General features: G+C 53.8%; 1 protein-coding gene across 1 annotated transcript; it reads left to right on the top strand.

The window, feature by feature from the left end:
* Positions 1 to 668: 668 nt before the first annotated feature.
* Positions 669 to 15,928, top strand: RGS14 (regulator of G protein signaling 14). Its single transcript, XM_047090529.1, has 15 exons — positions 669 to 845; positions 7,793 to 7,814; positions 7,983 to 8,161; positions 8,516 to 8,608; positions 8,694 to 8,837; positions 9,261 to 9,404; positions 9,522 to 9,633; positions 9,935 to 10,047; positions 10,530 to 10,733; positions 12,447 to 12,523; positions 12,748 to 12,874; positions 12,957 to 13,038; positions 13,140 to 13,186; positions 13,266 to 13,380; positions 13,637 to 15,928. The coding sequence occupies exons 1-15, from the start codon at positions 801 to 803 to the stop codon at positions 13,837 to 13,839; spliced, it is 1,707 nt and encodes a 568-aa protein (XP_046946485.1). The 5' UTR covers positions 669 to 800; the 3' UTR covers positions 13,840 to 15,928.
* Positions 15,929 to 26,365: the final 10,437 nt, after the last annotated feature.

The following is a 26,365-nucleotide window of genomic DNA, read 5'->3' as shown; positions in this document are numbered from 1 at the left end:
CTATATGCAGTTGTGCCCGCCACATGTCCCTGTCCAAGGGACTGTACATACACCCAAGTGTTTCTAATGAAGGGAGAGTGTGTGTTTATAACATGCACACCTGGATGGTCTGTGTGTATATGACCATGCATGCAAAGTGGCCATCTGTCTGTACATGTGGGCACATGCCTGGGAAGTATCTGGGAATAGAGATAGTACCTCTGCATGCACACAACTGCCTGGGGGAGGGGTATTGAGTGTGCACATGCCTGGCACACAGCAGGGGTGAGATAAGTGTGTCCTGAGTAAAATACATGTGTGCATACTTGGTGCACACGTACACATGTCCACAGAAGCCCCTGTCAGGGTGCAAAAAGGTGACTAAGGGTGTGAGCACACATTTCTGTGTGCCCAGACATGAACTTGGAGCTCCCTTGGCTGGGCCAGACCAGGCTGGGCCACTTCCTGGACACATACAGGCCTCTGGCGATGTGTTGGTGACAGTGTGGGGCACTGCTAAGGGTACATTGTGGCATGTGTGTGTGCGCATGTGAACGTGTGTGTGTGTGTGTGTGTGTGCATGTAGGAAGAGGCGTGCGCTCACTTAGACCTTGCTTCTTTCTGTGGTTCGGTTTCTATAGAGACACTTCCTGTGGCAGAGAAAAGAGGTAGTGAGCTGGTGTTTCAGGATGTGAAGGCCCACAGGAGCGGAGCTGGGCGCTCTCTGTTGCCTGCCTGCCACCGTGCAAGCTTTGGCCGGGGCTGCCCACAGTCCCCATGGTGGGCACTCCTCACGGCAGGGACTCGTGAACAGCAACGGCATGCCGGGGAAGCCCAAGCACCTGGGCGTCCCCAACGGGCGCATGGTGAGTGTGGGCTCCAGGCCAGGCCCGGGGGAGGGGGTGGGCACACCCAGGGTGGAGCCCTGGAGGCACACCCGGCAGGGTTGGGGAAGAGCCTGCATGCTGCTAGTGGGCGGGAGAAGTTGGGTACAGACAGGAGCAGGTAGTAGGACCTGGTGCCCTTCCTGTAGGACCTTCCAGATGGCCCTGCTGGGGACCTAAGGCAACCTTGGGCATGACAGCAGAGTACAGTGGTCACAGGCTTCTGGTACCCACTGCTCCCTCTACTGCCACTTTGGCACCATCTGGGCTGGGAGACCTAGCATGGCCCTTGACCCCTGCACACACCCCCAGAGGCCCAGGCCTCCACATCTCACTTAGCCTCAGCCTTCCCCTACTCATCCCATGTCCTGATGCCCGAAGTCAGGTAAGGGGCAACCTTCAAGTGGGTCACTGCCCTTTAGCTAGACCTGCTCCAGAGGCTTCATGCCAGAACTAGTAGTCTTTGGGCAGCCTGGGATGGGTCAGTAGGCTCAGGCCAGCTTGGTACATCTTGTCTTTTCTATTCCTGGGCTACCGGGAAGGGTGGGAGTAGCTGGGCACTAGGATGCCTTGTCTATTACTGCTGCCCCACCCCCTGAAGCCTCTCCCTGGCTGCTTGGCCTCCAAATCAGAGCTTCCCTCAGACAGTCCAGCTTCTTTATTCATTCAGCTAAGGGGGCAGGCTGTATGTACTAGGCCTTTCCTCCCTAGGATACCAGCCCACTTGGCAGAACCCCATCTCCAGGAAGGCCAGACGGTGTCCTAGCCTCCAACCTAGCCCCAGCCTAGGACTATGGGACAAGGCCAATGGGTCTAGAGAGACCTGGATTCCACTCTTGGCTCTGTGTCCCTTACTAGGGGTCCTCTCTGACCCATACTAGGGTCCTCTCTGACTCTCAGTATCTTCACCTATAAAATGAGGAAATTGGAACAGATCTTAAAGTCATCTTGTTGAGATGACTAAGTAGAATGATGAATATGAGGCCCTTGACCCATTGTGGGGGCTCCATAAATGTCAGCCCCATGCCTCCCTTCATTCTCAGTAACTCTTCATGGACCCCCTGCCTCACTCAGGAACTGAGGTTTTACCCTCCTAATTCCCTACTAATTCCCAAGGCTTTTCTCCACCTCTCCTTTGTCTAGTGTCTCTTTGTTGCCCAGCCCCAGGCTAGCTTGGTGGGACAGAGGCAAACCCCTCCAAGATGACCCAGTCCCCACCTCACTGTCTCTGCCATAAACCTAACTTTGAAAGTTCAAGAACCTACGGTCCTCTCACTCCAACCCAGAGACATGACACTAGGGTATGCAGGCCAAGGACACTGGGCCACTCCCACGACCACCCCAGATGGGGTGGGTTGGTGCTGGGTTGGTGCTTTTGAGCAGTGCCCAGGACTTCAGGGCAACTGAGGATGCCCAGGGACAGACCCTGCCTCTGCCCCTGCCACATCAGCCCATGGCTTCTCTACCCAAAAGTCATTCAGAGCAGGGAGGGCACCCACTGCCCCCAACCCTGGAAAGCTCATAGATGCCCTGGCTCCTTGCAGCAACCTTCACACACAGGTTTATCTTTGCCTTTCCTGGGCCTGTTCTGAACTCTCCCTGTCACCTGTTGGAATCCTGAGGGTCACAGATTGGCTTCTTGCTGGCCATTGGCCAGCTTTCTAAGGCCATGCTCAACTGTCATGGGGAGGGGTGGACAGGCATCAGCATCTGTGGCACAGCACTTATGGACCAGGAGTCGGGCTCCTTCCATGAGTAACCTCTTGAGGGAGGTTCAGAGGAGTAACTGACATGCTGAAGGCAGCCAGCAGGTAGAGGGGCCTGCATCTGAACCCAGACTATCTGACTCAATGCCTTTGCTCTCCCACCTCCCAGAACTGCCTGGCTCTGTCCTCCCCCTCTTCCCCCTGCAACCACCCCACCCACCGCTGCCATCACTCCCTGCTGAGGCAGCTTCATTTGTCAGCCTCGGCTTTCTGCCACTCAGCTTGTCAGGCAGTTGCAATGAAACCTGTCACTTAGAGATGGCTCCCAGCCCCCTCCCAGAGACATCATTACACAACCCCAATTGCCACTTCATTTGTTCATGCAGTCATTCATTCAGCAACCCTCCATAGGTCTGCTCTATGCTGGCCCTGTCCTAGGCACTGAAGACCCAAACCCATCATCCTAGCTCCTGCCCTCAAGCAGCTCCCAGTCTGGCAAGGCACAAAAGATGTGGGTACAAATACCAGAAGGGGATTCAGATTTGGGTAAGAGCCATGGGTCCAGGGTAGAGAAAGCTGGAGGAGGACCCGAGGAGGGAGAACTGACTTCTTATCTCATTTTGTGCATCGTAGTAGGAAGCTCTTGAAAGGATATGCCATCTGGAGGAGGGGATGGCATGGGGAAGCATCTGGATGTGGGGAAACACAGGGTGTTTGTACAGGGACATGGCCTAAGGGGAAGCTGGGCCTAAAGCCTGGAGAGGAGGGGTTATCATATCCTGTCACTCTCAGGGAGCCCAGGTAGTCATCCCATCTGGGGAGACCTGCAAGGCAGAGCCTACTGTAGCTCTGTCTGTATTCTCGGCATCCAGCTCGGGGCTAGGGTTCAGCTCCACAGGATCGGCTCAGGCTGAAGGGGCCAGGCACCCAGGGTTCTCTGTGCACATACCCAGAGAGGATCTTGGGGCCTCCGTTTCCCCTAACTAGGATGAAATGAGATGATGGTACAGAGTGCCCAGCACAGAAGATGCTAAATAATTCACCCCTTCCTTTGAGGTCTGACCACTACAGAGGGCAGAGTTCAAGAGGACCCCCTGGGCTCTTTACCCCTGATTGACTTTGCCCACCTGTGTCCAAAGGGCTAAGGCCCTGGGCCTGCCAGCTCCCCTGGTACATCTCCTGCCCACCCAGGGAGGCAGCTTGGTGGAGGAAATAACTCAGGCTCCAGAGTCAGGCATGCCTGGATTTTAACTTCAGCTCAGCCCCTTCCCCACTGTGTGAGTTCTTTGGGCCTAGGTTTCCTCGTCTGTAAAATGGGGGTAGTAATACCTGCCACACAGGATAAGGATTTGAGGATAGAGTGAGTGAGAACATGGATGTGTATTGTCCGAGAGTGCCTGCCACACAAGTGGAGCTCAGAAATGTTGCTCCTCCACACTCACCTTAGTATTCTTAGATACCAGCGGTTCTGCCAGGCTTAAGAAAAAAAATTATGGCAAACTGAGGCCTGACCATGGGTCAGAGTTTCACCTTCCACCACACCCTTCCTCATCCTTTCTTCCCCTTTTCTCCCATTCACTCACCACTTCTCAGGCAAGTCGGGGTGAGGCAAGGCAGGCCCTGCTCAGCACAACTTCCCTAAGCCTGGCAGCCTGGGCAGGTGGGAGCCCTGGTCAGCAGAGCTCCTGACGGCTCCATGCCAGTGACTTTCACATACTCGCTCACCCTTCCTAGCAGCCCCAAGGAGTTGGAAATGCCGAGCCCCCTTCTACCCAGGGGGAAACCGAGGTCCAGAGGAAGACGTTGCTTGCCCTTGAGTGGCTGACCTGAAATTGAACTCTATCCTAACTCCCTCCCACCTCTGGATCTCTCTCCCTACCCCATCTCAGACCCAACTATACATATCAACAACCAGTGGGGCAAGAGGGGCCGAGAAGCATGACTTGCTGGCCACAGATATGGGGCGTTCAGAGGTAAAGGATCCTTGCCGAAGGAGGTGCTGGGCCTCATGGGATGGCAGAGGAGGACTGCTAGGGTCCTGATGGCTGCTTGCTAGCACCAGAGCAAGGAGGGTGCTTCATGGGAGGGAGTTCAGGTTGGCTCCCTCTGTAAACCAGACCTGCCCTCTAGGAGCTACCAAATGATAAGGAGAGAGGCCTAGCCGTGGGTGGACAGCAGTGTGGCAGGCAGGAGGATTCAGGGAAACTGGTGGTGTTTGTAGGTGACTGATGTCAGCGAGTAGAGATCGGGAGAGCAGTCAGTTCAGTGAGGGGAGCAGGAGCAGACGCGCAGCAAGAGAAAGCAGTGAAGCAGGAAGCAGGAGTGTGAAGGGGTGTGGGGAACCTAGAAAAGTTTGATAAAGTGTAGGGCGCAGTGAGAAGGAGGGAAATGGGGGAGGCTGAAGGGATTCATTAGTCAGGCCCCGGGCTGTGCTTCGACTGTTAACACAGCAGCTGCTCCACTTCCCAGGGCAGGGAGCTTGGCCACCACCTGAGAGCCAGTCCCACCTAAAGACACACACAGGCAATTCCACACAAGGTCAAGAATAAAACAAAATAGGAGTGTGGGCTGGCTTCTGCCCCAGGCGCCTTTACCCAGTCTGTAGCTCCAGGCCTGCCGCAGCAGCAGTGGGGGCTCTGAGCTAGTGCGTGGATCTGAGTCCCAGGATGGAGGGCAGGCCAGAGAGAGGCCAGTGGCGAGGAGTGGGGGACGGTAGGGGGGCAAGAGGTGGCCATGCGGCCACCCCGGAGGGGAAGGCAGGATGGTTCCAAAAGACCCATGCAAAGGGTGGTGAGAGCAGCCCTGAGGGTGGCAAAGCTGCAGAGCAGTTGAGGCTGGCACGTGTGGCATGAGTAGGGCTGCCAGGAAAGGAAGGAGCAAGCTGGAGGTTACCCTGGGTTTCAACTCGTCCTCCTCATGCAACCCAGGAATTGGGACTTTCTCTGGCAGTCCCTGGAGCTGACCCGGAAGAAGGGAAGAAGCCATCACATGGGGGGTGCAGAGGCAGGAGGGCGAGGGCTGGGGCGTGTCAGGAGAGGGCGCCCCTCTCCTGGTAAGCCCCCAGGAGGGGCTTGGTACGCTGGCCAATGGGCTCGGCGCTCGGCCACGCTCTGATACTGTGCTAACTTTCCTCTCCAGTAACGTCTCACCTCCACATTCTAGGTGGGAGATGAGGCTTAGGGAGGAGCCCGAGGGCGTAAGAGTAAAAAAGGGCAGAGCTGGGATTTGACTCTGAGTCTGACAGGCCCCAACACCTGTGCTCCATAGCAGGGCTAGCAAACTCAAAGTGGAGCATGGTCAAGACTAATATAACAGCAGCAATAACAGTAATGTTCCATGAAAGTTTACTACATATCAGATAGTGTTCTGAGTTCCTTATCTATATATTTAACTTATTTAATCACAGGAATCTTTTGAAATCAGGAGAAGTATTTGCCCCATTTCTGCAGAGAAAGAAATTGAGGCACAGAGAGGTGAAGTGCCTTGTGCAAGGTCACACAGCACAAATTGAACTCAGGCGGTCTGGAGCAGCACTTGCCTCCATAAGTAACATGAATGTGGCAAACTGGCCTCAGAGACCTCTGAACAGAGCATGAGCCCCTTGTAGGGAAGGCAGTTGCTATTCAATGCCAGCCAAAGTTGTCATGCTGGGGAGAAGCTCTGGGTAGCTGAAGCATCACAGGAGTTTATGTAAAACTCCTGATTTTTAAATGTGGGAAACACCTTTAAACTTAAAAAGAAAAAAAGTCTGAGAGCCAAGATATTAATTATGTACTAACATATTTGCAGGCCAGCTCTGGCTCACAGATATGGAACCTGAGTGTTCCCAGGTGAGAGTGGGGAGCACAGAGGGAGATCCCAGATAGGAGGGCAGGGAGAGGCTTCCTGGGAGAGATGTTTGTAGACCTGTTTCCAGTGGGGATGTAACAAAGGGACAGGTGGTCCCTGTGACAGGACTAGTGGGAAGAGGATGTGAGAGAGAGAAAGGGAAGGGGGGATGATCGGGCCCTGGTGCTAGGAGCCCAGGTAGTGGGAAGAAAGACAGGATGTAGGGAAACTGGTTTGGTGCCTTGCTCTGGTAGTGGCAGAGGTGGCTTCTCCTTGGGACTGGCTGAGTTCAAAGGGCTTGTGGGACATTTGAGCAGAGATGTTAGCAGGAAGTTGGCTATGTGGGTTTGGATCTGGGGAGATGTGGGAGAGGGAAAGGCAGAGTCAGGGAGGGGTGGAGGCCATCTTGTGTGGGTAGGAGATGAGGAGCAAACTGGAGGAGCTGCTAGGAAGGTAGGAAGACCAAGGGAAACCACTGCAAGAGTCATTTTGAAAGGAGAGTTTTTCTATTTCACTAATGGTTGGATTCCCAGAGAAGTCAGAGTTGTACGTGGGGGTTGGGGGGGGGGGAGGATGAAGTTGGTCTCTGCAGCAATGCTACTCAAAATGTGGTCCATGGACCAGTGCATCAGCATTGCCTGAGAACTTGTTAGAAATGGAGAGCCTCAGACCCCATCCTGGACCTACTGAGCCAGAATCTCTGGAGGTGGTTTCCTACTGGTCATTTTAATACACACTAGAGTTTGAGAATGACTGCTTTACATTCTAAAATTGCATCCTGATCCCAGCCCAAGATGGGGTGGGGCCCATGGTCTCTCAGGGTCTTCCTCTCCAAGAGGAAACAGTTGCAACAAAGAGATCACTGGCTACAGAGACACCTTTCCTTCCTCAAAGACACCAGCAAACATTGATACAGCACTTGCCACATGCTGGCCACTGTTCTCAGTGCTGGAAATGTATTAAACTGATTTGATCCTCACAATAGTCCCAGAAGGTAAGTTACTATTATTATCACCATCTCCTATTACAGATGCAAACAAACAAGTAACGAGTTACTCAGCTAGTAAATGGCAGAGACAAGATTCAAAGTCTGTGCTGATCCTCACCATGCTGTACATCTGGGCTTACCCAGCAAGTGCTGAGGGAGGAGGGAACCAGGGGCAAATGGAAAGTAACTGGCATAAATTCCAGCACACAGTGGTTGGCACATGATGGAAGGGGAGCCGGGAGTAGCCTGAGCAAAATGCTGAGCAAGCAGTGACCTCACTGGGAATGCCCAGCATGGCCCTCCAGGGAGAGGAAAACAAGCTCCAGTCCTGGGGCCTGAGCCCAGAGCTGTCCCTTGAGAATCTACCCCGGGCTCTGCTCTGACTATCTACCTTGGGTCTCTTGTAGGTTCTGGCTGTCTCAGATGGAGGTAAGTGACAGAGGGTACAGAGGAGGCCTGACTGGGGTGGGGGAGGGTATGTGGAAAAGGGTGGGGACATCTCTTGGTATCTTTCCTGGGAAAATACCTACTGATGGGGTTGGGCCAAGGGCTGGGGAAGGCCACAAAGCTCACCACCATTTGTCTATCCACCTACAGAGCTGAGCAGCACAGCAGGGCCCCAGGGCCAGGGTGACGGCCGAGGAAGCTCTCTCAGTATCCACAGCCTCCCCAGTGGCCCCAGCAGCCCCTTCTCCACCGAGGAGCAGCCTGTGGCCAGCTGGGGCCTGTCCTTTGAGCGGCTGCTGCAGGACCCTCTGGGGCTGGCATATTTCACTGTAAGCCCTGGGATGGGATAGGGAGGGCAGATGGCAGTGGCCACCAGGTGGGGGGCGGGGGCAGGGTGGCCGGCATGGGAGAGGATATGGATGGAGCTTCAAGCTGGCCAGAGTGGAATTCCTGTGTCAGCTGCCTCATCCAGCCTTTCTTTGGCATCTTCTTCCTTTTCTCTCAGCAGGGAACTTGTCTCTGCCTCCCATTTCCTCTCTGTGCCTTCTGATCTGGCCCCATCTGTCGGTCTGACCCTATCTGTCTGATTTGGCCTCTTGGCCCTATCTCTATCCCAATCTCTTTGACCGCATCCCCTGACTGGGTCTCTGTGTCTCTGCCTGCCTCTTCCTTCTGTGCACTAGGAGTTCCTGAAGAAGGAGTTCAGTGCTGAGAATGTAACTTTCTGGAAGGCCTGTGAGCGCTTCCAGCAGATCCCTGCCAGCGACACCCAGCAGGTGGGGGAAAAGACGAGCTGGGGCAGAGTGGTGGGACCAGAGCCTGGGTCATGCCCCTGACCTTCACCTGTCCCTCCTGCAACAGCTCGCTCAGGAGGCCCGCCACATCTACCGGGAGTTCCTGTCCAGCCAGGCACTGAGCCCAGTGAACATAGACCGGCAGGCTTGGCTAGGCGAGGAGGTGCTGGCAGAGCCTCGACCCGACATGTTCCGGGAACAGCAGCTCCAGGTGAGTGTTCCCAGGGGCCTCGGTTTGGGATTAGGGGGAGTGGCCTTGGAAGAAAGGACAAGAGGTGGGACTAGATCCAGGGGCGAAGCCCGATTGTCAGGGGTGGGATGGGGCTGGAGTGGCCTACGGAGAGGAGCAAATTTGGATTTGGATGCCCGCACCAAAGTAAAATGCAGGGGCAGGGCGCGGGTCAGAGGGCGGTACCAGAGGCTACGGTGGAGCAGGGTCTAGGGGCGGTGGAGCCTAGCAGAGGTCGAGGCGGGGCCAAGAGTAGGCACTGGGCTAGATCAAGGAGTTGCGTGGGAGGGGCTAAGGTCTCAGCTGCTAGGTTGGGAACCCAGCTAACCTTGAGGACAGGGCCAGGTAAGCTGGGGGCAAGTCGAGCGCCCCCTTCGGCTCACCGCCCCGGCGCGGGTCCCGCAGATCTTCAACTTGATGAAGTTCGACAGCTATGCGCGCTTCGTCAAGTCCCCGCTGTACCGCGAATGTCTCCTGGCGGAGGCCGAGGGACGCCCCCTGCGGGAACCTGGCTCCTCCAGCCCCGGCAGCCCCGACTCCACCAGGAAGGTGCGGACGAGGGGCAGTGGGAGGCAGTGGGCCGGGCGCAGATCTGTAGGGTTGTGTCCACGGTCTGCACGTAGGCTGGGGTCCGGCCCCGAGCCAGCGCCTTTCCTCCACCCGCAGAAACCGAAGCTGAAGCCCGGGAAGTCGCTGCCGCTGGGCGTGGAGGAGTTGGGGCACCAGCCTTCTGCTGAGGGCTCTGGCGGCCGCCCGCTCCGCAAGTCCTTCCGCAAGGGTGAGGGTCGGAGGCCACAGACAAGAGTCAGGGTGGGAGTTTGGGCAAGCTTTGAGAATGCCCCCTTCCTCCTATTTGTAAATCTGTGAAAACCGAAATACCCTGTGACCACCACGTTCCCTCGGTGGTTCGGTTTCCAGACTAGAGCCCTGAAGTTTGGGAAGCCCCCTCAGTACCAACGTTTCCGTGGCCCCAAGCCGCGTTAGACCCCTGCGGGAGGGCTCCAGCGGGGTCCACCTGGCGGTGGAGAAGGGGGTGTAGGGAGGAGGGGCTGTTCTGCTCACTGCTCTGTCTCCTCTAGAACTGGCAGGCGGGGCCCCAAACTCAGCCTTGCGCAGAGAGTCCCAGGGCTCCCTCAACTCGTCTGCCAGTCTGGACCTCGGCTTCCTTGCCTTTGTCAGCAGCAAATCTGAGGTGAGCGGCCTGCTGGGGGGGACAACGTGCAGGCTAGGGCCACTACTCATGCCCCTTTGTGTGGCCACCATCATTCCTAGTCATGGTTCCTACTTACATCTTCCTGCTACCAACCCCTTAGCCTCCTCACTTTCTTCCTGTCCTCACCACAATGGGCCCCATGCATGGCATGGGTGTACATTCCCTTTGCGTGTGTGTGTGTGTGTGTGCACGTGTGGGCGCCCAGGTGTACACAGCAGATGTGTGGGGGTCAGTGGGAGGATCTGTCTCTGGGTGTCCTTACACCTGGCATACATATGAGCATATGTTACATACATGTGAGCATACATATGTTCCTGTAGGAGTATCTTTGCCTGCCTAAAAGTGTGCCCTTAGGCATGTGTGTGCATGTGTGCACCCGGTGGGCTTACCTGCCTGTGTAACTCTATGCATGTCCCTGAATATGTACACATGACCTTCCTTCCACCCCTGTCCTGAATCAGAGCCACAGGAAAAGCCTTGGGAGCACAGAAGGTGAGAGCGAAAGCAGGCCAGGGAAGTACTGCTGCGTGTACCTGCCCGATGGCACAGCCTCCTTGGCCCTGGCCCGACCTGGCCTCACCATCCGTGCCATGCTGGCAGGCATCTGTGAGAAACGAGGTCTCTCTCTACCTGACATCAAAGTCTACCTGGTGGGCAATGAGCAGGTGTGGACTTGGCCTGGTCCCCAACTCTAACTATCTTCCTGATCCCAACCCCATTCCTATCTGTGCTCAGCTATGACCTCCACCCCAGTTCCATTCCCATCCTCACCCCCTTCCTAATTCCAATCCTCAACACAACCCTGCCCCGTCCCCCATGCTCAGCTCCAAATCAACCCAGCACCAACTCCTCAAACTCAGACTTCCACTCTCATCCCATGAAAATTCTTTCCCCACCCCATTCCCCTCCTGGTTTCCAGCTTTACCATTATCTTCACTGTGATGCTCTGGGGAGGGAGAGTAGGGGAGAACCACTGCCAGAGCTGGGTTTCCCCCATGACCCCCAGAGTCCCTACTGACCATCTTTGAAAGGCCATCAGGGGCACTCAAATGCACCTAGCCCACAAAAAAAGTTTTCTTGAGGTGCAAACTAGAATTAAGCTTTACAGAGGAATGTGGGGGGAAACGTATTTTAAAACAAATCATCCAGTAAGAAGCGTTCGAAGAAAGAATGCTGCATTCCAGGGAGACCCTATAGGATTTCATTCTCCCAGACAAGGCCTAAGGCCCTGCCAGGTAGGTGAGCAGAGGGACTCAGACCTGAGCTCTGTCCTCCAGGTCCACAGGCTGGCGGTAAGCCAGGCAGGATGTGATCAGGGAAGAGGAGCCGAAGCTTCAGAGAGTTTCTAGGGAAAAGTAAGCTTTTCTGGCTGGCTCCGGGAAGACTTCATGAAAGAGGCAGCTGTTGATGAGGGGAGGATAAGGATGGGGAGGAGTTTGCCTGGCAGAACTGTCAGGAAAAGACATTCTCAGCCGAAGGAACAACTTAAGTGAGGTCTGGATGTGAATAAGAAGTGCAGGGCAAGTTCAGGGGCCTGGAGAGTGGGACTGTGAGGGCAGTAGTGGGAGGATCTCTGCCCACTCAGGCCACCCGGGGAAGACTCTGAAGCCCAGATGGGCCTTCTCATCTGCCGAATATAACTCCCCACCCACACTCCACCTGTCCCTGCAGCAGAGCACAGGCCTTCCCTGGAAGAGGCTGCCTCCCTGCCCTGGGCTGGTGCAGGCAGTGGGACCTACATGGGCAGTAGTCACTACCTACTGTTTATGTACCTACTGTGTGCCAGGCACTGTGCCAGATACTTTATATCCTTCTGGCCTCACAGTGGTCTGGGAGAAGAGCTCTTGTTGCAGTGAGGAGACAAGAAGTGTCCTTAGTAGGTGGGGATGGAGAGAAGTGGACAAGTGTCAAAAAAGCGACAAGGTCTGGGTGGCTGATCAAAGGTGGGTGGTGAGGGAGGAAATGCACCCATGGATTTCACATGCCTGAGACAAAAGTGGGCAGCCATCCAGGAAGTGGGTCCTGGACTAGCCTGGCCCAAGAAGAGGCAGCTCCATAATCCAGGACCTAAGCCTGCTCCGTATCCAAGCAGCCTCATTACCATTTCGTGCTCATCCCGCCCCCATGTTTCCCATAACTCCGTTTCTTTTCCAAGGCTGTCCAACCTTCTTGCCACCCTTCTCCCTGGCTAGGCTCCGACTCAACCAGGTGTCTTATTCCATCCACATCTCTATCGCTCACCTGCCCATCGCCTTTCCCTCTGACCCGTAGGGATCCCCAGTGGGGGCCATGGGTGGAAGTGAGGTGGTTCCTTCGGACCCTGGGGATCGTTAGGGGTGGGGAGGGAGGGACTCTGAGACCCTGACTGGCATCCGCAGAAGGCTCTGGTCCTGGATCAGGACTGCACCGTGTTGGCGGACCAGGAAGTGCGGCTGGAGAACAGGATCACCTTCGAGTGAGTGCCCCTCCTCCCAGGCTTGGGTCCCAGTTCTGGCTGCTGTACTCCCTCTCAGGTCCTGTCCCTGGTGCTAACCGCGTCCCGGGGACTGAGGTCCCACCCCCAAGTTGTCCCACCCCCCCTAGTTTAGGCTCCGCCCCCTCCTGGGCCTTGTCCGGGGTGGGTTGGGGGAGAGGCGGGGTCGGCTCTCCGCGGTTCCGCAGCGCTAGGGTCCCGTGCAGGCTCGAGTTGGCGGCGCTGGATCGCGTGGTGCGGATCTCCGCCAAGCCCACCAAGCGACTGCAGGAGGCGCTGCAGCCCATTCTGACGAAGCACGGCCTGAGCCCGCAGCAGGTGGCACTGTGCCTGGTGAGCTGGGGGACAGCAGGGCAGAGGAGGGACAGCGGGGAACGGGCTGCCTGTCCTGCAGGCTGCTGACCTGTTCCCACAGCCAGGAGAGAAACAGCCGCTGGATCTGGGGAAGCTAGTGAGCTCGGTGGCAGCCCAGAGACTGGTTTTGGACACTCTCCCAGGTAGAGAACCAAGGCCCTGGGGCTTGGTCCCTGGAGATGACCCTGGCCCAGAAGGGGTCCGGGTGGGAGGCAAACAGTAAGGGTGGCCCTCTCTGCCATAGGGGTGAAGACTCCTGAAGCTGGAGACACAGCCCCGTGCTGCAGCCAGGTGAGTGAGAGTAAGGGCTCCCTCTTCTGCCTACTGCACCTCCCCTCCCAGTTGTGGCTCTGACTCCACATTCTCGCAGGGCGGCCAGCCTAGAACTCAGAACAAGACCGCCCATCCCTCTTCACTGTCCCTCAACTCGATGGCCCAGGCAACCAGTAGTATCACTGGGAAGCGGCAGACCTGTGACATTGAAGGTACTTTGGGGATGGCGGGAACTAGAGACCAAAAGGGTTGGGGACCATTGAGGGTGGGTGGTACCAGAGAAGCTTGATCTGAGGCTTGATGTTGGGGCTGGAACAATGTCCATTGGGGTTGGAGGACCAGAGGGCCTGAAGGGTGGGAGGGGGGCCTTTGGGGAGGCTGTGGTCATAATAAGGGCAGTAGAACAGTGGTGGGCTAGCATAGGCAGGTCTGCACTGGTGGGCTTCTTGACTCTATGGTCACCCCTAGGCCTAGTGGAGCTGCTGAATCGGGTGCAGAGCAGCGGCGCCAATGACCAGAGGGGCCTTCTGCGCAAAGAGGACCTGGTGCTTCCAGAATTTCTGCAGCTGCCTGTCCAAGGGCCCAACTCCCAGGAGGCCCCACCACAGACTGAATCAGAGGTCCAACCCAAGGGGGACCCCTTGGACTCCACTGCCCACTCAGCCCTCTGACAGCTCCCCAACAGTCCAGGCCGGCTGCATGGCACCTGGCGGGCCAAGCATGCCATGGGCCCGCTCTGCATGCCCTGTCTGTGCCATGAGTGTTCCTGGCCACTTCCTGTCACGGGCAGGCCCGCAGGAAGAGCCAGAAGAGGGCGGAGAGTGGGCTCAGAGGAGCCGCACCCCACAGCTGCCACCACTTGGTCCCTTATAGGTTTACTCATCCATCCCTTGCTGCCAGGCCACTGAGGGGAGGTGGGCCTAACCTCTCTGGTGCAGGCATGTCCAGCACAGAAGGATGGCATTGGCAGTGCCAGCCTCCTCACCCTGTGCTAAGCCTCAGCAAGGAGCAGGAGGAGGGGCTGGCCCCTCCTCAGGGAGCTGGTATGAGTAAGGCCTGGAGGTGCAGGCGGGAAGCCCCTCCCACTACTCACATAGGCTCTGCTGGACATATGGATTTTGCAGTTGGCTTGGGGCAACTGGGTTTGTCCTGGATGTATGATATTGTTATTATAATAGTAATTATTATTCTCCCATGAGGTGTGTTCCTTGTATACCAGTCTACCCTGTGTGCCCCCCCCCAAGCCATACTGCCTCTGTCACCAGGGTCAGTGCCAGGAAGCCCTTGGGGACCTCAAGACGTGCCCCCTGACTTCCTGTTGTCAGACTCTCTCTTCCTGACTGCACAGAGTATTGGGGTGTGAATATGAGAGACAGAGACAGGGAGGAAAGGAGGAAGGGTGGGGGGGGGCAAAGGGAGGGAGGGGAAGACACTTCTGGGGAGCCATGCCTCTGCCACCTGTCATCGCACTGTTCCTCAGTCTCTGGATCTGAATCGAGTACAGCATCTGGCTATTGTCCTCTGCTTCTACTGGGACTGAGTGTGTCTCTGCAGACATGGCTGTGGGCTTCTTCGGATGCGTTAGAGCCTCGTAGAGGATACTGGGTGTTGTGGTGGGAGCAGGTTCTGTCCCTTGTCTGCTTTGGCTGGGTGCCCATCCCTGTCCCTAGGTAGCCCACATAGGGAGAGAGAGTGGGGAGGACCTCCCAGAAGGAGGGCCCAGCTTGTGGGCAGAGAAGCCAGACTCAATCCCAGTGCTGCTGAGACAAACAAGGGGACATGGGAACCTTGAGGGGACACCTCCTGACCACCTCAGACAGGTAAAACTCTCTTCCGAACCACTCCAGTTCTTTGTGCTTGCTGTCCCGTTTGTCAGGAACTACCCCCCACCCCCACACCCCCTATCATGGCACCTCATCCTTGAAATTCCTGAGAGAAATCAGTGGGGTTTGCTGACCCAATGTGCCTTTCTTCAGAAGTCTAACCCAAGCCTTTCTTGGGGGACTTCAGCCCTCTACCCCCACTGCCCATTTTCTTTGTCTGGGCTGGCCAGACCCTCTAGCTGCTGGGATGGGCTCATGACCCAGGCCTGGTCAATCAGAGTTTGGTGCAGGGATGATCTTCTGACCCCAGTGAAAATGACAGTCCTGTCCTTTACCCTTTCCTAGGGATTTGAACAGAGGATACACAGGGAGAGAACCTGCATGTGAATCAAACAAATGCAGGAGAGCAGGACTGAGAGATAGAGGGAGATTCCAAAATTTCCCTGAACATCTAAAGTCAACCACCCCTAGACATTCTCATTTAGGAAAGCCAACACATTCTTTCCATGTGTATGTGCTTGTGACTCTGAGTGGGTTTTCTGAGACCTGCAACCACAAAAGTCTTGCTTCATTGAAGATCTCAGCTTGAACACCTCAGTGGAGCCTTCCCTGGTCACTTGAAGCTGTGATCTAAATGTTTGTGTTCCCCTCCCCCCAAATTCATATGTTGAAATCCCAGCCCTAAGGTGATGGTATTAGGAGGTGGAGCATTTGGGATGTGCTTGGTCATGAAGGTGGAGCCCTCGTGAGTGGGGTTAGTGTGCTTATAAAAGAGACCCCAGAGAGCTCCCCCACCCCTTCCACCCTGTGAGGACACAGCAAGAAGTTGGCTGTCTACAACCTGGAAGAGGGCTCTCACAGACACCGAATATGCTGACCCCCTGATCTTGGACTTCCAGCCTCTAGAACTGTGAGAAATAAATTTTTGGATAAGCCACGCAGTCTCTGGTATTTTTGTTATAGCAGTCCAAATGGACTGACACCAGATATGAAGTGCTCCCCAACTTTTTTCTCTACCATGGTGTCCAGTTTTCTTCCTTCACAGTGCTAATCCCACTCTGTAATGACCTTATTTACTTATTCACACTTGTTTGCTGACAATATGATAAACATGCCCTGATGGCAGTGACCTTGCCCATCTTAGTCACTGTTGTTTCCCCTTGGCCTACTGGGCTGACAAATGATTCTACAGCCTCAGATAGACCAAGTGAAGGAAGCAGGGACAGCAGGGCAGTGGGGGTCCTGGGCAGGGGACTGCATAGCACACAGTCTTTGGCCAGATGGGGGTAGGGAGACAAACCCATGTCCCTTCCCCAATCGGCTGTGGAACCTCCCTTACACTTCCTGGGCCCTGGGGCTTCTCTCTGTGGGCAGAGACACCCTTCCATGTGCCAGGATAGAGAGGAAGGGACACCAGGTAAGAGAAGGGTATTTTCCTAAAACTGGCAGATCCTTCAGGCAAGCCCCCCCCCCTTCACCCACCCCTGCCCTTCTGAAGCCCCAGCAAGGATGCCTATTACTCTTATGGACCAACAAATGTGATTGCCCCATGATAGAGGGGGTCATGGGTCAGGTGGAAGAGCCTTGATAGACATTAGCCCCTGGAGGGGGAGGAACATGCATATCAACTCAGGCCCCCAAGTTAGGCAGGCTCCATCCTTTATCTCATTTTTGTCTTCATGACAAAATAGCCTGGTGGGGATGAAACCAAGGCTACAGGAGAGGAAGTGACTAGTCCAGGATCCTGCAAAGAATTTGTTGCTGGAGCTTGACCAGCACACAGGCTGTCTGACTCAGGGACATACACCAGGGAGGACCCTGATGCTGTAGGAACCCCTTCTGGGAAGCCAGCACCCTCTGGGGGGTGGGGTGGGGAAGGATACATTGAGGTGGCTGCTCTGGGGAGAAGAGCATAAAAATTAAAAATGCAGCATCTGACCCCAGCATTACCACCAGAGAATTACTCCCACGTACAGGGTCGCCCTCCCTGCAGGGGTGTCTATGACCTCAAAACTGGCAAACAGCCAAATGTGTGGGGTAACACAAAAGGTGGTAGCGTGTCTGTGTTCTGCAATACCACACAGCAGGTAAAGAATTGGGTACAGCATGTCCTTATGTGGAAAGTTCTCCAAGATGTGTTATTGTTTGGTAAAAGAAAGTAGAGCAATGCACATGACATGACCACAAACATAGAGACACATGTATAAGTATATAGAAAGAATAGAGAATGCTCTAGAAAGACGCATGCCAAGCAGATAAAAATGGGGAGGGGACTAGGATTGGGAGGAGTAGTCAAAGGACACTTTCATTTTAGCTTTAATGTTTTTTAAAAGATGCTATTAAAAATAATTAAAATATTTATTTATTGTTTAAGCAAGCTCTATTCTCAATGTGGGGCTTGAACTCATAACCCTGAGATCATGAGTTGTATGCTTTATCCACTGAGCCAGCCAGGCATCCCTAAAGATAGTTATAATAGGGGTACCTGTGTGGCCCAGTCGGTTGAGTGTCTGACTTTGGCTCAGGTCATGATTTCATGGTTCATGAGTTCGAGCCCTGCATTGGGCTTGCTGCTGTCAGTGCAGAGCCCACTTCGGATCCTCTGTCCCCCTCTCTCTCTGCCCCTCCCCTGCTCATGCTCCCTCAAAAATAAATAAAACACTTTTAAAAACTAATAATTCTAAAAACACAAAGAATTTCCCAGGGCCACTTATTTGTCACACTGGGCCACCATCCCTTTCTCCAGAAGGAGAACCAACTCTTCTCTGGGGGCTTCAGCCCACCGGCCACCTTGGCCCACTTTGGCTGGCTGCTGTGTCCCTCTGCCACAATCCCCCAACATGTCCCCTGAAGCTGTCCTGGGCTGAAGGAGACCCAGTTCCCTCCTTCCAGTTCTTGTGCTCTCAGAATCCCTCAAGGTCCTGGGCCCTCACTGCAAAGATGGGGGTCCAGGCCCAGGGGCAAAAGTCACCACCTGGTCAACCCACAGGCCCTTTCAAAGCCACTGCACGGAGCTGGATTCCTTGGTGGTTGGGAAAAGTAGTGGAGTTGCTTCTCCTCCCCCACCAGATGGGCAGACTGGAAGGGAGTTAGCCTATCCACCCAGCACCCAGTGTTAAGGAGGGGAGAAAACACACATCTGTTGACTGCTGTGCAGCTCCAGCACCCCCAGTTTACAGAGGACACAGGCAGAGAGAGATGTGACTACCTGGAGGACACCTGTGGGACCCAAGCCTCTAAGAGAGAAACTTGCTACTTATCTCTGGTCCCTTACACTGTTGACAGTCTTAGACGTAAAGTAGTGTGGGATGGGCACAGAGCGAGCACAGAGCACACGGTGACCTGGGTTCTGGGCCGGGGTGGGGGCAGGTAGAGGCACCAGTTCTCACCTGGAGCCCAGCTGTAAGTGCTGACGCAGCTGTGGGCAGATTCTTCCAGGGGCAGCCATTCCTACCTCCAAGAGCGAGAGCGCAAGGTGCACCCCGCAGGAGGCCTGGCCTGATGGTCAGGTGACTCCAGTTTCTGGGGGATTAGAGGCTGGAATTTAGCTTCCACAGAGAAAGAAATGCCCAGAGGGGAAGGAACACACACGGTTGGTTATACTGAATCAGAAGCATCCCAGGCCAGGCACAGGCCCATACCGCTACACAAAAACAGGGGGCACTATTGGTGTCCCTGGTGGTCCTGGCGGATCCAAGAGAAACAGAACATGACACGTGTGTGTTTTGTGATTCCTGTGTGGTCCATCTCAGCTCCTATCTGCAGAGAACTGGCTTGGGGATAAAACAGAGGCAGAAAGCCAAGGAGAAGCACCATAGAACCAGCCTCCCACCTCTAGGCCAGCCCAGAATGCTGACTGTCAGAATGAGGTCCTGGCCAGCTAAGAGGGGTGGGCAGCAGTAACCCCACTAGCCAGGTAGGCTACCGTCTTCCAGCCCTTCCGCTGAGGAGTTGAAGGAACCCAGCAACCAGACCCAAAACCTGGAGTATGGAGTATGGAACTGGAGCTTGGAACTGGGAGCCCAGACCCAGAGCACAAAGCCTGGAACTGGAACCTGAAGCCCAGACCCAGAAACTGGAGCCAAGAGCCTGAAGTCTAAAAAATTAGAATCTGGAGGGGCACCTGGCTGGCTCAGTGGCTAGAGTGTGAGACTCTTGCTCTCCAGGTTGTAAGTTTGAGCCCCACGTTGGGTGTAGAGATTAGTTAAAAATAAAATTAAAAAAAATAATAATAACAAAATAAGAAGTAGAGTCTGGTATCTGGGATCAGGGGTTGCAGCCCAGAACCTAGAGCCCAATGCCAAGAAGCAGAGTCCCTGCTCTGCTGGATGTCAGATGCCTGAAACTGGAGTCAGGGGACTGGAGCTCGGATCCTGGAGCCCGGAACCCAGAGCTTGCACCTGAGAACTTATGGTACAGGGCCTACAGCTCCAGGCCCAGAACACGGAACTCAGGACCTGAAGTCTAAAGCCAGATCTCAAAGCTTCAGGTCTGGAACCTAGAAGCTGGAGCATGGGACTACCATCTGAGAGTGTGCTGTCCACAACCTCACCCTCAGGCCTGGTCCCTGAGGCCAGCATGAAAGCACAGAGCTGGAGCCACATGAGGAAGGGAGCTTCAGGGGAAGAGCTGATTTCTGAGAAAAGCCCAAAGCAACCTCAGCTCTTTTGGCCACAGACTTTGGCCTCATCAGTCAATGAGTGACTGGTGCCTGGGCCACCAGGATTAAACATTACACAGGGCGCTTATCCCCCAAACAAGGATGGGGCATCCTCAGGTCAGCTGCCCCTGCCCTGGATCCATGGATCTAATGTAATAGGGCATGGGGCACCCAATCTGGAAAATGGGGCTTAGATGGGATAACATCTGCTAGGCAGCTCAGATTGAAGTCCAGACTGTCCAAGACAGGACAAAGTCGAGACAGCCAGAGACGGGTTGCTCTGTTTCCTAAGGGGAGGTGGCAGGTGGCCCCTACTATGTCACCAGCCCATTGGTGATGCCTTGACCACACATACAGAGAGGATGCACCCGTGTGTGTGTGATGCACACACACGTCTGTGTCTGTGTACAGTGGGGCTGGCCTGAATAATTGGATGGAATATTCACTGCTGTGTCCACAATATGCAGCAGCATGCTGACTCATAGTGGGCTTTTATGTTGGTGGAACAAACATGCTGGTTCAAAGAGGCAGGAGGAGCCCTGTTGTGGGATTATAGTGGTCGTTAGTTCTCTCAAAAAAATCTAGTTCATGGAGGGATGGTCTGGAATGTTCGTTTTTCTTTCCTTGGTTGTCCTCAAACTTTAGGTCCTGCAGGAAACTTACATGCAGAAAATTGAGTGTATTTAGAGACCAAATGGATCTTAGCCGAGGACTGGAGAAACAGCGGGTTGTGCCAACTTTCACAGCTTGCTCCATTCCCGGACCAAGCACTTGTTCTTGGGATCATTCTCTCCTCTTCTCAGCAGTCATGTCACTCCCAGAGAAATTGTTTTCATTGGCATGATCAAATTCACTATCTGTCAGTCTGTCACATTCACGTTGGCCGTGCTGTCTCAGCTCCCACCTCCTGCTCATTCCCAACCCCTTGCAAGCTGCCCCCGCCCCCAGCACTCTCCCAGGACAGCTTGCCCAGGTCACTACATCTGCTCCGTTCTCACATTACCCAACATCTCTGTGGCATCTGACCCGGCTTATCATGGTATATCTCTCAAAACTGGGAGATAACCCCGGCTTCTGGGGCATCTGCTTTTCTGTTTTTCTTCCTAATCCCTGTCGTACCTGTCGGTTTCCTCACAGGAGTCCCCCCCACTTTTTTTGCCCTCCCTCAAAGGTGGATGCTCCTCTGGACTCAGCCCTGGGCCCCATCTCTCCTCCATGTGCATATTCTCCCTTGGAGGGTATCATCACAGGCTCTGCCTGAGGCCCTTGAGGCAGGCAAGATGCCAAGTCGCTCTGGGCCCCAAGGCCATGACAAGATGCTGGTTTGAAACTGGACAGGTGTGAAAAGAGAGAGGTGACCTAGTCAGAATTGCATCTTGAAAAGATGACTGGCTGCTGTTTTTGGAGACCGGATTGGAGGGCACAAGGGCAGAAGCAGGGAGAACATTCAATGAGAGATGGTGGCCCTGACCAGGGAGGAGATGAAAGGCTTAGGGAGTTCCCACAGAAGGGAAATTGGGGGTATTGGGTGATGGGTGAGTGACAGGAGGTGGAGGTGGAGGACACGTCAAAGAAGCCTGCTCTGTTTCTGGCTCAGATCGATGGACCACATGCTGCTACTGAGGCTGGGAACGTGCAGGAGGCCCTGTTTGGGGTAAGGAGCACGTCGTGTGCTTCAGACTCACAGATCCAACTGCTCACCTCAGACTCAGTCTGTACAGACGGTTCTTGGCATCTTCCCTCCCAAACTGCTCCTCCTCCTGGGTGCCATTTCTCACTGTGAGACACCACCCACCACCCAGGCTCCAGGCCCAGAGGTCGGGGAGAAGCCATGGCCAGAGTGCAGGTGGGCAGACAGGGCAGGAGTCATCGTTCAGGGGGACACGCGCAGTCTGTCTCTGACAGGGAAGAGACAGGAGGTGAGCAGGAGGGGGATGAGATGAACAGAGGACCAGAGTCTTGGTTGCCTTCTCCACTGCTCTCAGAAGTCTCGAAACCCAATCTGGTCAGCTCCCAAGTTTCGGTGCTCTTACCAGCACTTAGCAGTCCCCCCACCAATATACGTGGAAGCAGCCACTGTTCATAGCATTTTGTAATTATATCTCTTGCTGCATTTGATTGATAACTGCCTCTTTCACTAAGCCCCAAGCTTTATGCGAGCAGGGAAGGTGGACTTCAAAATTATCAAAGATCCTAGCTTTATTAAAAAGAAGCACCCTTGGGGCACCTGGGTGGCTCAGTCAGTTAAGTTTCCAACTCCTGATTTTGGCTCAGATCATGATCTCACCATTTGTGAGTTTGAGCCCTGAATCTGCGCTGACAGCACGGAGCCTGCTTGGGATTCTCTCTCTCCCTCTCTCTCTGTCCCTCCCTTGCTCTCTCTCTCTCTCTCAAAATAAATAAAATAAACTTTAAAAAAAGTATCACCCCTAGTTCATAAGGAACACCTTGGATATAACTGTTCCTGCTTAGGATCTGACCTAAGGCAGGGGAGAGGAACAGGGCCTATGGTAGAGGTCCCTGGACCCACTGTGGGTTGGGGGCGGGGGGGCGGTGTGTGCTTGGACCCAGACAGCCTTTGAGCCCAATATGACTTTAACAGGGTTTCTGAGCCCGGGGCGCCTGGGAGGCTCAATCAGTTAAGTGTCAGACTTTGGCTTAGGTCATGATCTCACGGTTTGTGGGTTTGAGGTCCATGTCAGGCTCTGTGCTGAAAGCTCGGAGCCTGGAGCCTGCTTTGGATTCTGTCTCCCTCTCTCTTTCTCCCTTCCCCCACTTACGCGCTGTCTCTCTCTCTCTCAAAAATGAATAAACATTAAAAAATATATTAAAAAAAAACAGGGTTTCTGAGCCAAAGAATGATTCCAACACAAGAACTTAGCAATGATTGCATTTCCCTGGCTCAGCGAAACCCCTCCTATCCATGCACAAACCCGTCTTACCCAAATCACTCACTCCAGTTTGGAGAGGTTCCGGGACACACAAATGTTCACTACATAAGTTACGATTCATGACAGGACATGATGCAACTGACACTGAGTATAAGAACACAAGAAAGGGCGCCTGGGTGGCTCAGTCGGTTGAGCGTCTGACTTTGGCTCAGGTCATGATCTCGCAGTCAGTGAGTTTGAGCCCCGCATTGGGCTCTGTGCTGACGGCTCAGAGCCTGGAGCCTGCTTCGGATTCTGTGTCTCCCTCTCTCTCTGCCCCTAACCCGACTCGCATTCTGTCTCTGTCTCTCTCAAAAATAAATAAACATTTAAAAAAATTTATAAAAAGAACACAAGAAAAGTAACATGTGATGGTAGATGGAAAAAGAGCAAGATGCAGTCTTTCATAGACAATAACACTCAAATAGGTTAAAAAGGCAGAGAAAAGGATGAAAGGCAGTATTGTTACCACAATGTTTCTGAGAAGCAGGATTGTTTTTCTTTTCCTTTTTCTATAAATGAAGACCTTTCTAATAAGCACCAGGTGGCTGATTGCCCCAGTTCTCCATAATCTCCCAGAACAAGCCATAAGAATGTATGGTTGATTTTCCAAACCATGGCACTTTTTAAGTGAATGGGGACTTTGGGCCAACAGTCATAAGCCAGGACTTGACCAGGCAAACCAGGATTTATGGTCACTCTACCCAAAACCAATCCCAGCTGCATCTCTGCTTCCCACCCCTCCCCGATCCTCTGGGGATTTTGTGGCCTAAACTGACACAGCCACAATGTGGTGGAGCCGGGTGGGATCCAAACCCGGGCTAGCCTCATTCTCTGCTCTTAACCATTCAACAGAAAGTCCATTGTGAAAACTACCCAGAGGACAACTCCACAATGCTCTGCAAATTAAGGATGAACTACTTAACCCTTATGACATTAAAGGGGAACTGTGCAGAAATGTCCATCTACCTTGATAGGAAAGGCTGGGTCTGTGTCACCCTAATAAATGTGAGATATTGAGTAGGACTGTAACTCAGAGGATCCTGAGCGATCAAAGTGCAACTAGTGAGCAAAAGGAGTTGTTGACCTGAAATAGGGCTGAGAATCTAGAGGAGGTGGGGCCATTCCCTTGGTTGGGACACTGCAGCCATCCCAGAGACAGTGAGAAGGGCACAAGAGCGTGAAGAGAATTCACATGCTGAGGGACTCTTCTAGGCACTGAGATGGGTCAGTTAGTTCATTGACTTCAACTCACTGCAAAGGAGGTGCCGATTGCCATTTTACAGGTGAAGTGACTTGCCTCGCACCCCAAGCTGATTCAGGGATTTTAATGACCAGGAGAGAGCTAGCCTTGCCAATCTTGGCTCAGCATAGAGTAGGAACTCAACTCATGTTGTTAGGAATGGATGGATAGACAAGTGGCTGGCTGGCTGGCTGGCTAGGTGGGTGGGTGGATGGATGGATGGACGGATGGACAGACGAATGGATAATGTTAGACAGGTTACTCAGACAGTTGCCTAAGCTAGATCTTGAATGGAACCCACTACTGCTGGATCTGTTAAATCCAACTCCTTTAGAAGGAAGCTCCCTTCTCATCTATTTTGTGACTCTGGGGCCCCATTCAGGCTCCACAGTCCCAAGAAAGGGAAACAAGTTTCTCAAAGGCTCCCTAAGGGCCCTCTCTGGGTTTCAGGAGTTCTGGAATAGATCTCATAGAATCATCAGCTTCTGAATCTAGATACTCAACTGTCATATATTTCTCCTTTCTCCCACTCTCTTCCTCACCCATTCCACTGCCCAAGTTATCCTGGGATGCATCTTCTCCTCCCCATCCCTCCCCATATCCACCTGATTCAGACCTCATCATCTCTTCTCTGGACCATCCAGCCTCTTAACTGGCCTTTCTACTTCCAGAATCACCTCCTTTGACAGACAACCACTCCAAAGGGACCATTCTAAAATGAAGACCAGGTCCTTCCTGATCTGGCCATTCTCTCAGATGCATCCTGGATTTGTAGTCATGTACTGAAGACCCTCCCTGACTCAATATTATGCAGCCTTTCTGGGTTTCTCTCTTATTACGTCCTCTATCACATGTTTCCTCTCCTTCAAGTGTCCCCCAAGACCTGCAGACAGACTCACAGACATCCAGATGCATGGCAAGGCTATAGAGCATTTGGGTCACTCCGTGTGGTGTCCTGTCAGGCCAAGCATGAGGGGAAGGGGCTGGAGCCATGAAATCCCTGTGGGGACCCTGGGAACAAAGTGCCTGAGTGGCATCAGGGTCTCTGCCTGGGGAAAGGAGATGTGTCTGTGCCTTAGCTGGGTCTCTGTCTCTTTCAGCCAAAGTTTCTGTGTAGGGGAAGGGAAAGCCTGACCACAGACTCCCCCAGCAGAGCTGACGATTAGTAATTAACTGGGAGGAATCTCAGGGGTGAGGTTAATTGGGGAACAGGGAGGGTAGCTAGGGTTTTGGGACTTTGCCCTTGACCCAAGGGTATAAAGGGGAGGGTCCCAGCTCTTTCTCAGGCCCCTGGGGCTTCCTTAAGCAGCCAAGCAGGAGCTGAAACACAGAACCCCCAAGGTAAGCCCAGGGCCCCCTGTCCCAAACCCATCCCCAAGTCTTAGTAGGAAATAGCCCATCACCTCCACTCCCTCACCTCTGTCCTAACTGTGCTTCCCCTTTCTGCACCCATAACATCTCAGTCTCAGTCCAGCCTGGCTCAGTCCAGCCTGGCTTACTCCCCTAAAGTAAAAAGGACTCGTGCTCTACCAGGGCTTGGAATTCAGGCCAGCCCCTCACCTCCACCACAACAGCCAGGGGCCCTTGGGACATTATAGGGGTGTAAGGATATGTGTTGCTAGTGCAGATTGGCACTCCTACCCCATCAACCAAGAACTCCTGGTGCAGTTGAGGGTGTGCCTAAAGTGAGCCGAGGGCTTCCCAGACTTGGGGATAACAAGGGGGGAAACCTCCTTACCTAAACCAGTCCTGGTCTGAGACTCATTCATGAGAGAAAGGCCATCTGGCAGGGAGGGAGGTAGATGGGGAAAGAAGTTCATTTGCCGGGGGAACCCAGGAACTTGGGATCCAGGCCAGTGGACCCTCCCCCAAGTGTATGTCCAACTGGTCCCATGAGCAAGCAGGTGTCCATGGCTCCTCACTGCTCTCAGGATGGTCCAAACTCCTCCTGCATGTGCAGACTTGGCCCACATCTGCAACCTCTGCCAGTACACATGTTCCCAGGTCCCCTCCAGCTGCAGGGCATTCTCATCTCCTTCCAGCCCAAGGGGAACTCCCACTCCTGCTTCATTTCAGCTTGATCGTCTGCTCTCTCTTCCCTCAAGAGTCCACCCCCTGCCACGGGGCACTCTGGTAGCACCTGTATCTGTCACTAGAACACATGTCCCCATTGCCACTTGCCATCTATTTGAAGGATTATTTCATTGACATCTATCTCCCCATGAGACTTTGAGCTTTTAGGAGGCAGTTCTCCTTGTATTTATTTAGTTAGTTATGTTAGTTAGTTTAGTTTAGTTTAGTTAGTTATGTATCCCATCATCTAGCTCAGTGTCTGGGATAGAGTAGATGCTCAATTAATACTTGCTGAATGACAGAATAAATGAATCTGGGCTGAGCACCTGAGTATGCATCTCTGAGTATATGTGGGGGTGGAGGGTATACTTCACTGAGTGTGTGTTTGGGATTTACACACCATGGGTGTTTGTGCATGTAAGTATGCAGGTACGGATGTTGAGGGGTGGTGTGTATGTGTAAGTTTCA

The sequence above is a fragment of the Lynx rufus genome, unplaced genomic scaffold, assembly GCF_022079265.1.
Source record: "Lynx rufus isolate CCGP_SWC_20201006 ecotype Redwood Valley unplaced genomic scaffold, mLynRuf1.p SCAF_1, whole genome shotgun sequence".
Taxonomy (NCBI): domain Eukaryota; kingdom Metazoa; phylum Chordata; class Mammalia; order Carnivora; family Felidae; genus Lynx; species Lynx rufus.
Note: the sequence above shows the minus strand (reverse complement) of the source record. Positions and strands in the feature narration are given on the sequence as shown.

Excerpts from the sequence above, each read along its gene's own strand:
- RGS14 (XM_047090529.1), top strand. The coding sequence starts at position 801 with ATGCCGGGGAAGCCCAAGCACCTGGGCGTCCCCAACGGGCGCATG. Across the intron at positions 8,838-9,260 it reads TCCGGGAACAGCAGCTCCAG|ATCTTCAACTTGATGAAGTT; the intron begins GTGAGTGTTCCC and ends CGGGTCCCGCAG. Across the intron at positions 13,039-13,139 it reads GGTTTTGGACACTCTCCCAG|GGGTGAAGACTCCTGAAGCT; the intron begins GTAGAGAACCAA and ends TCTCTGCCATAG.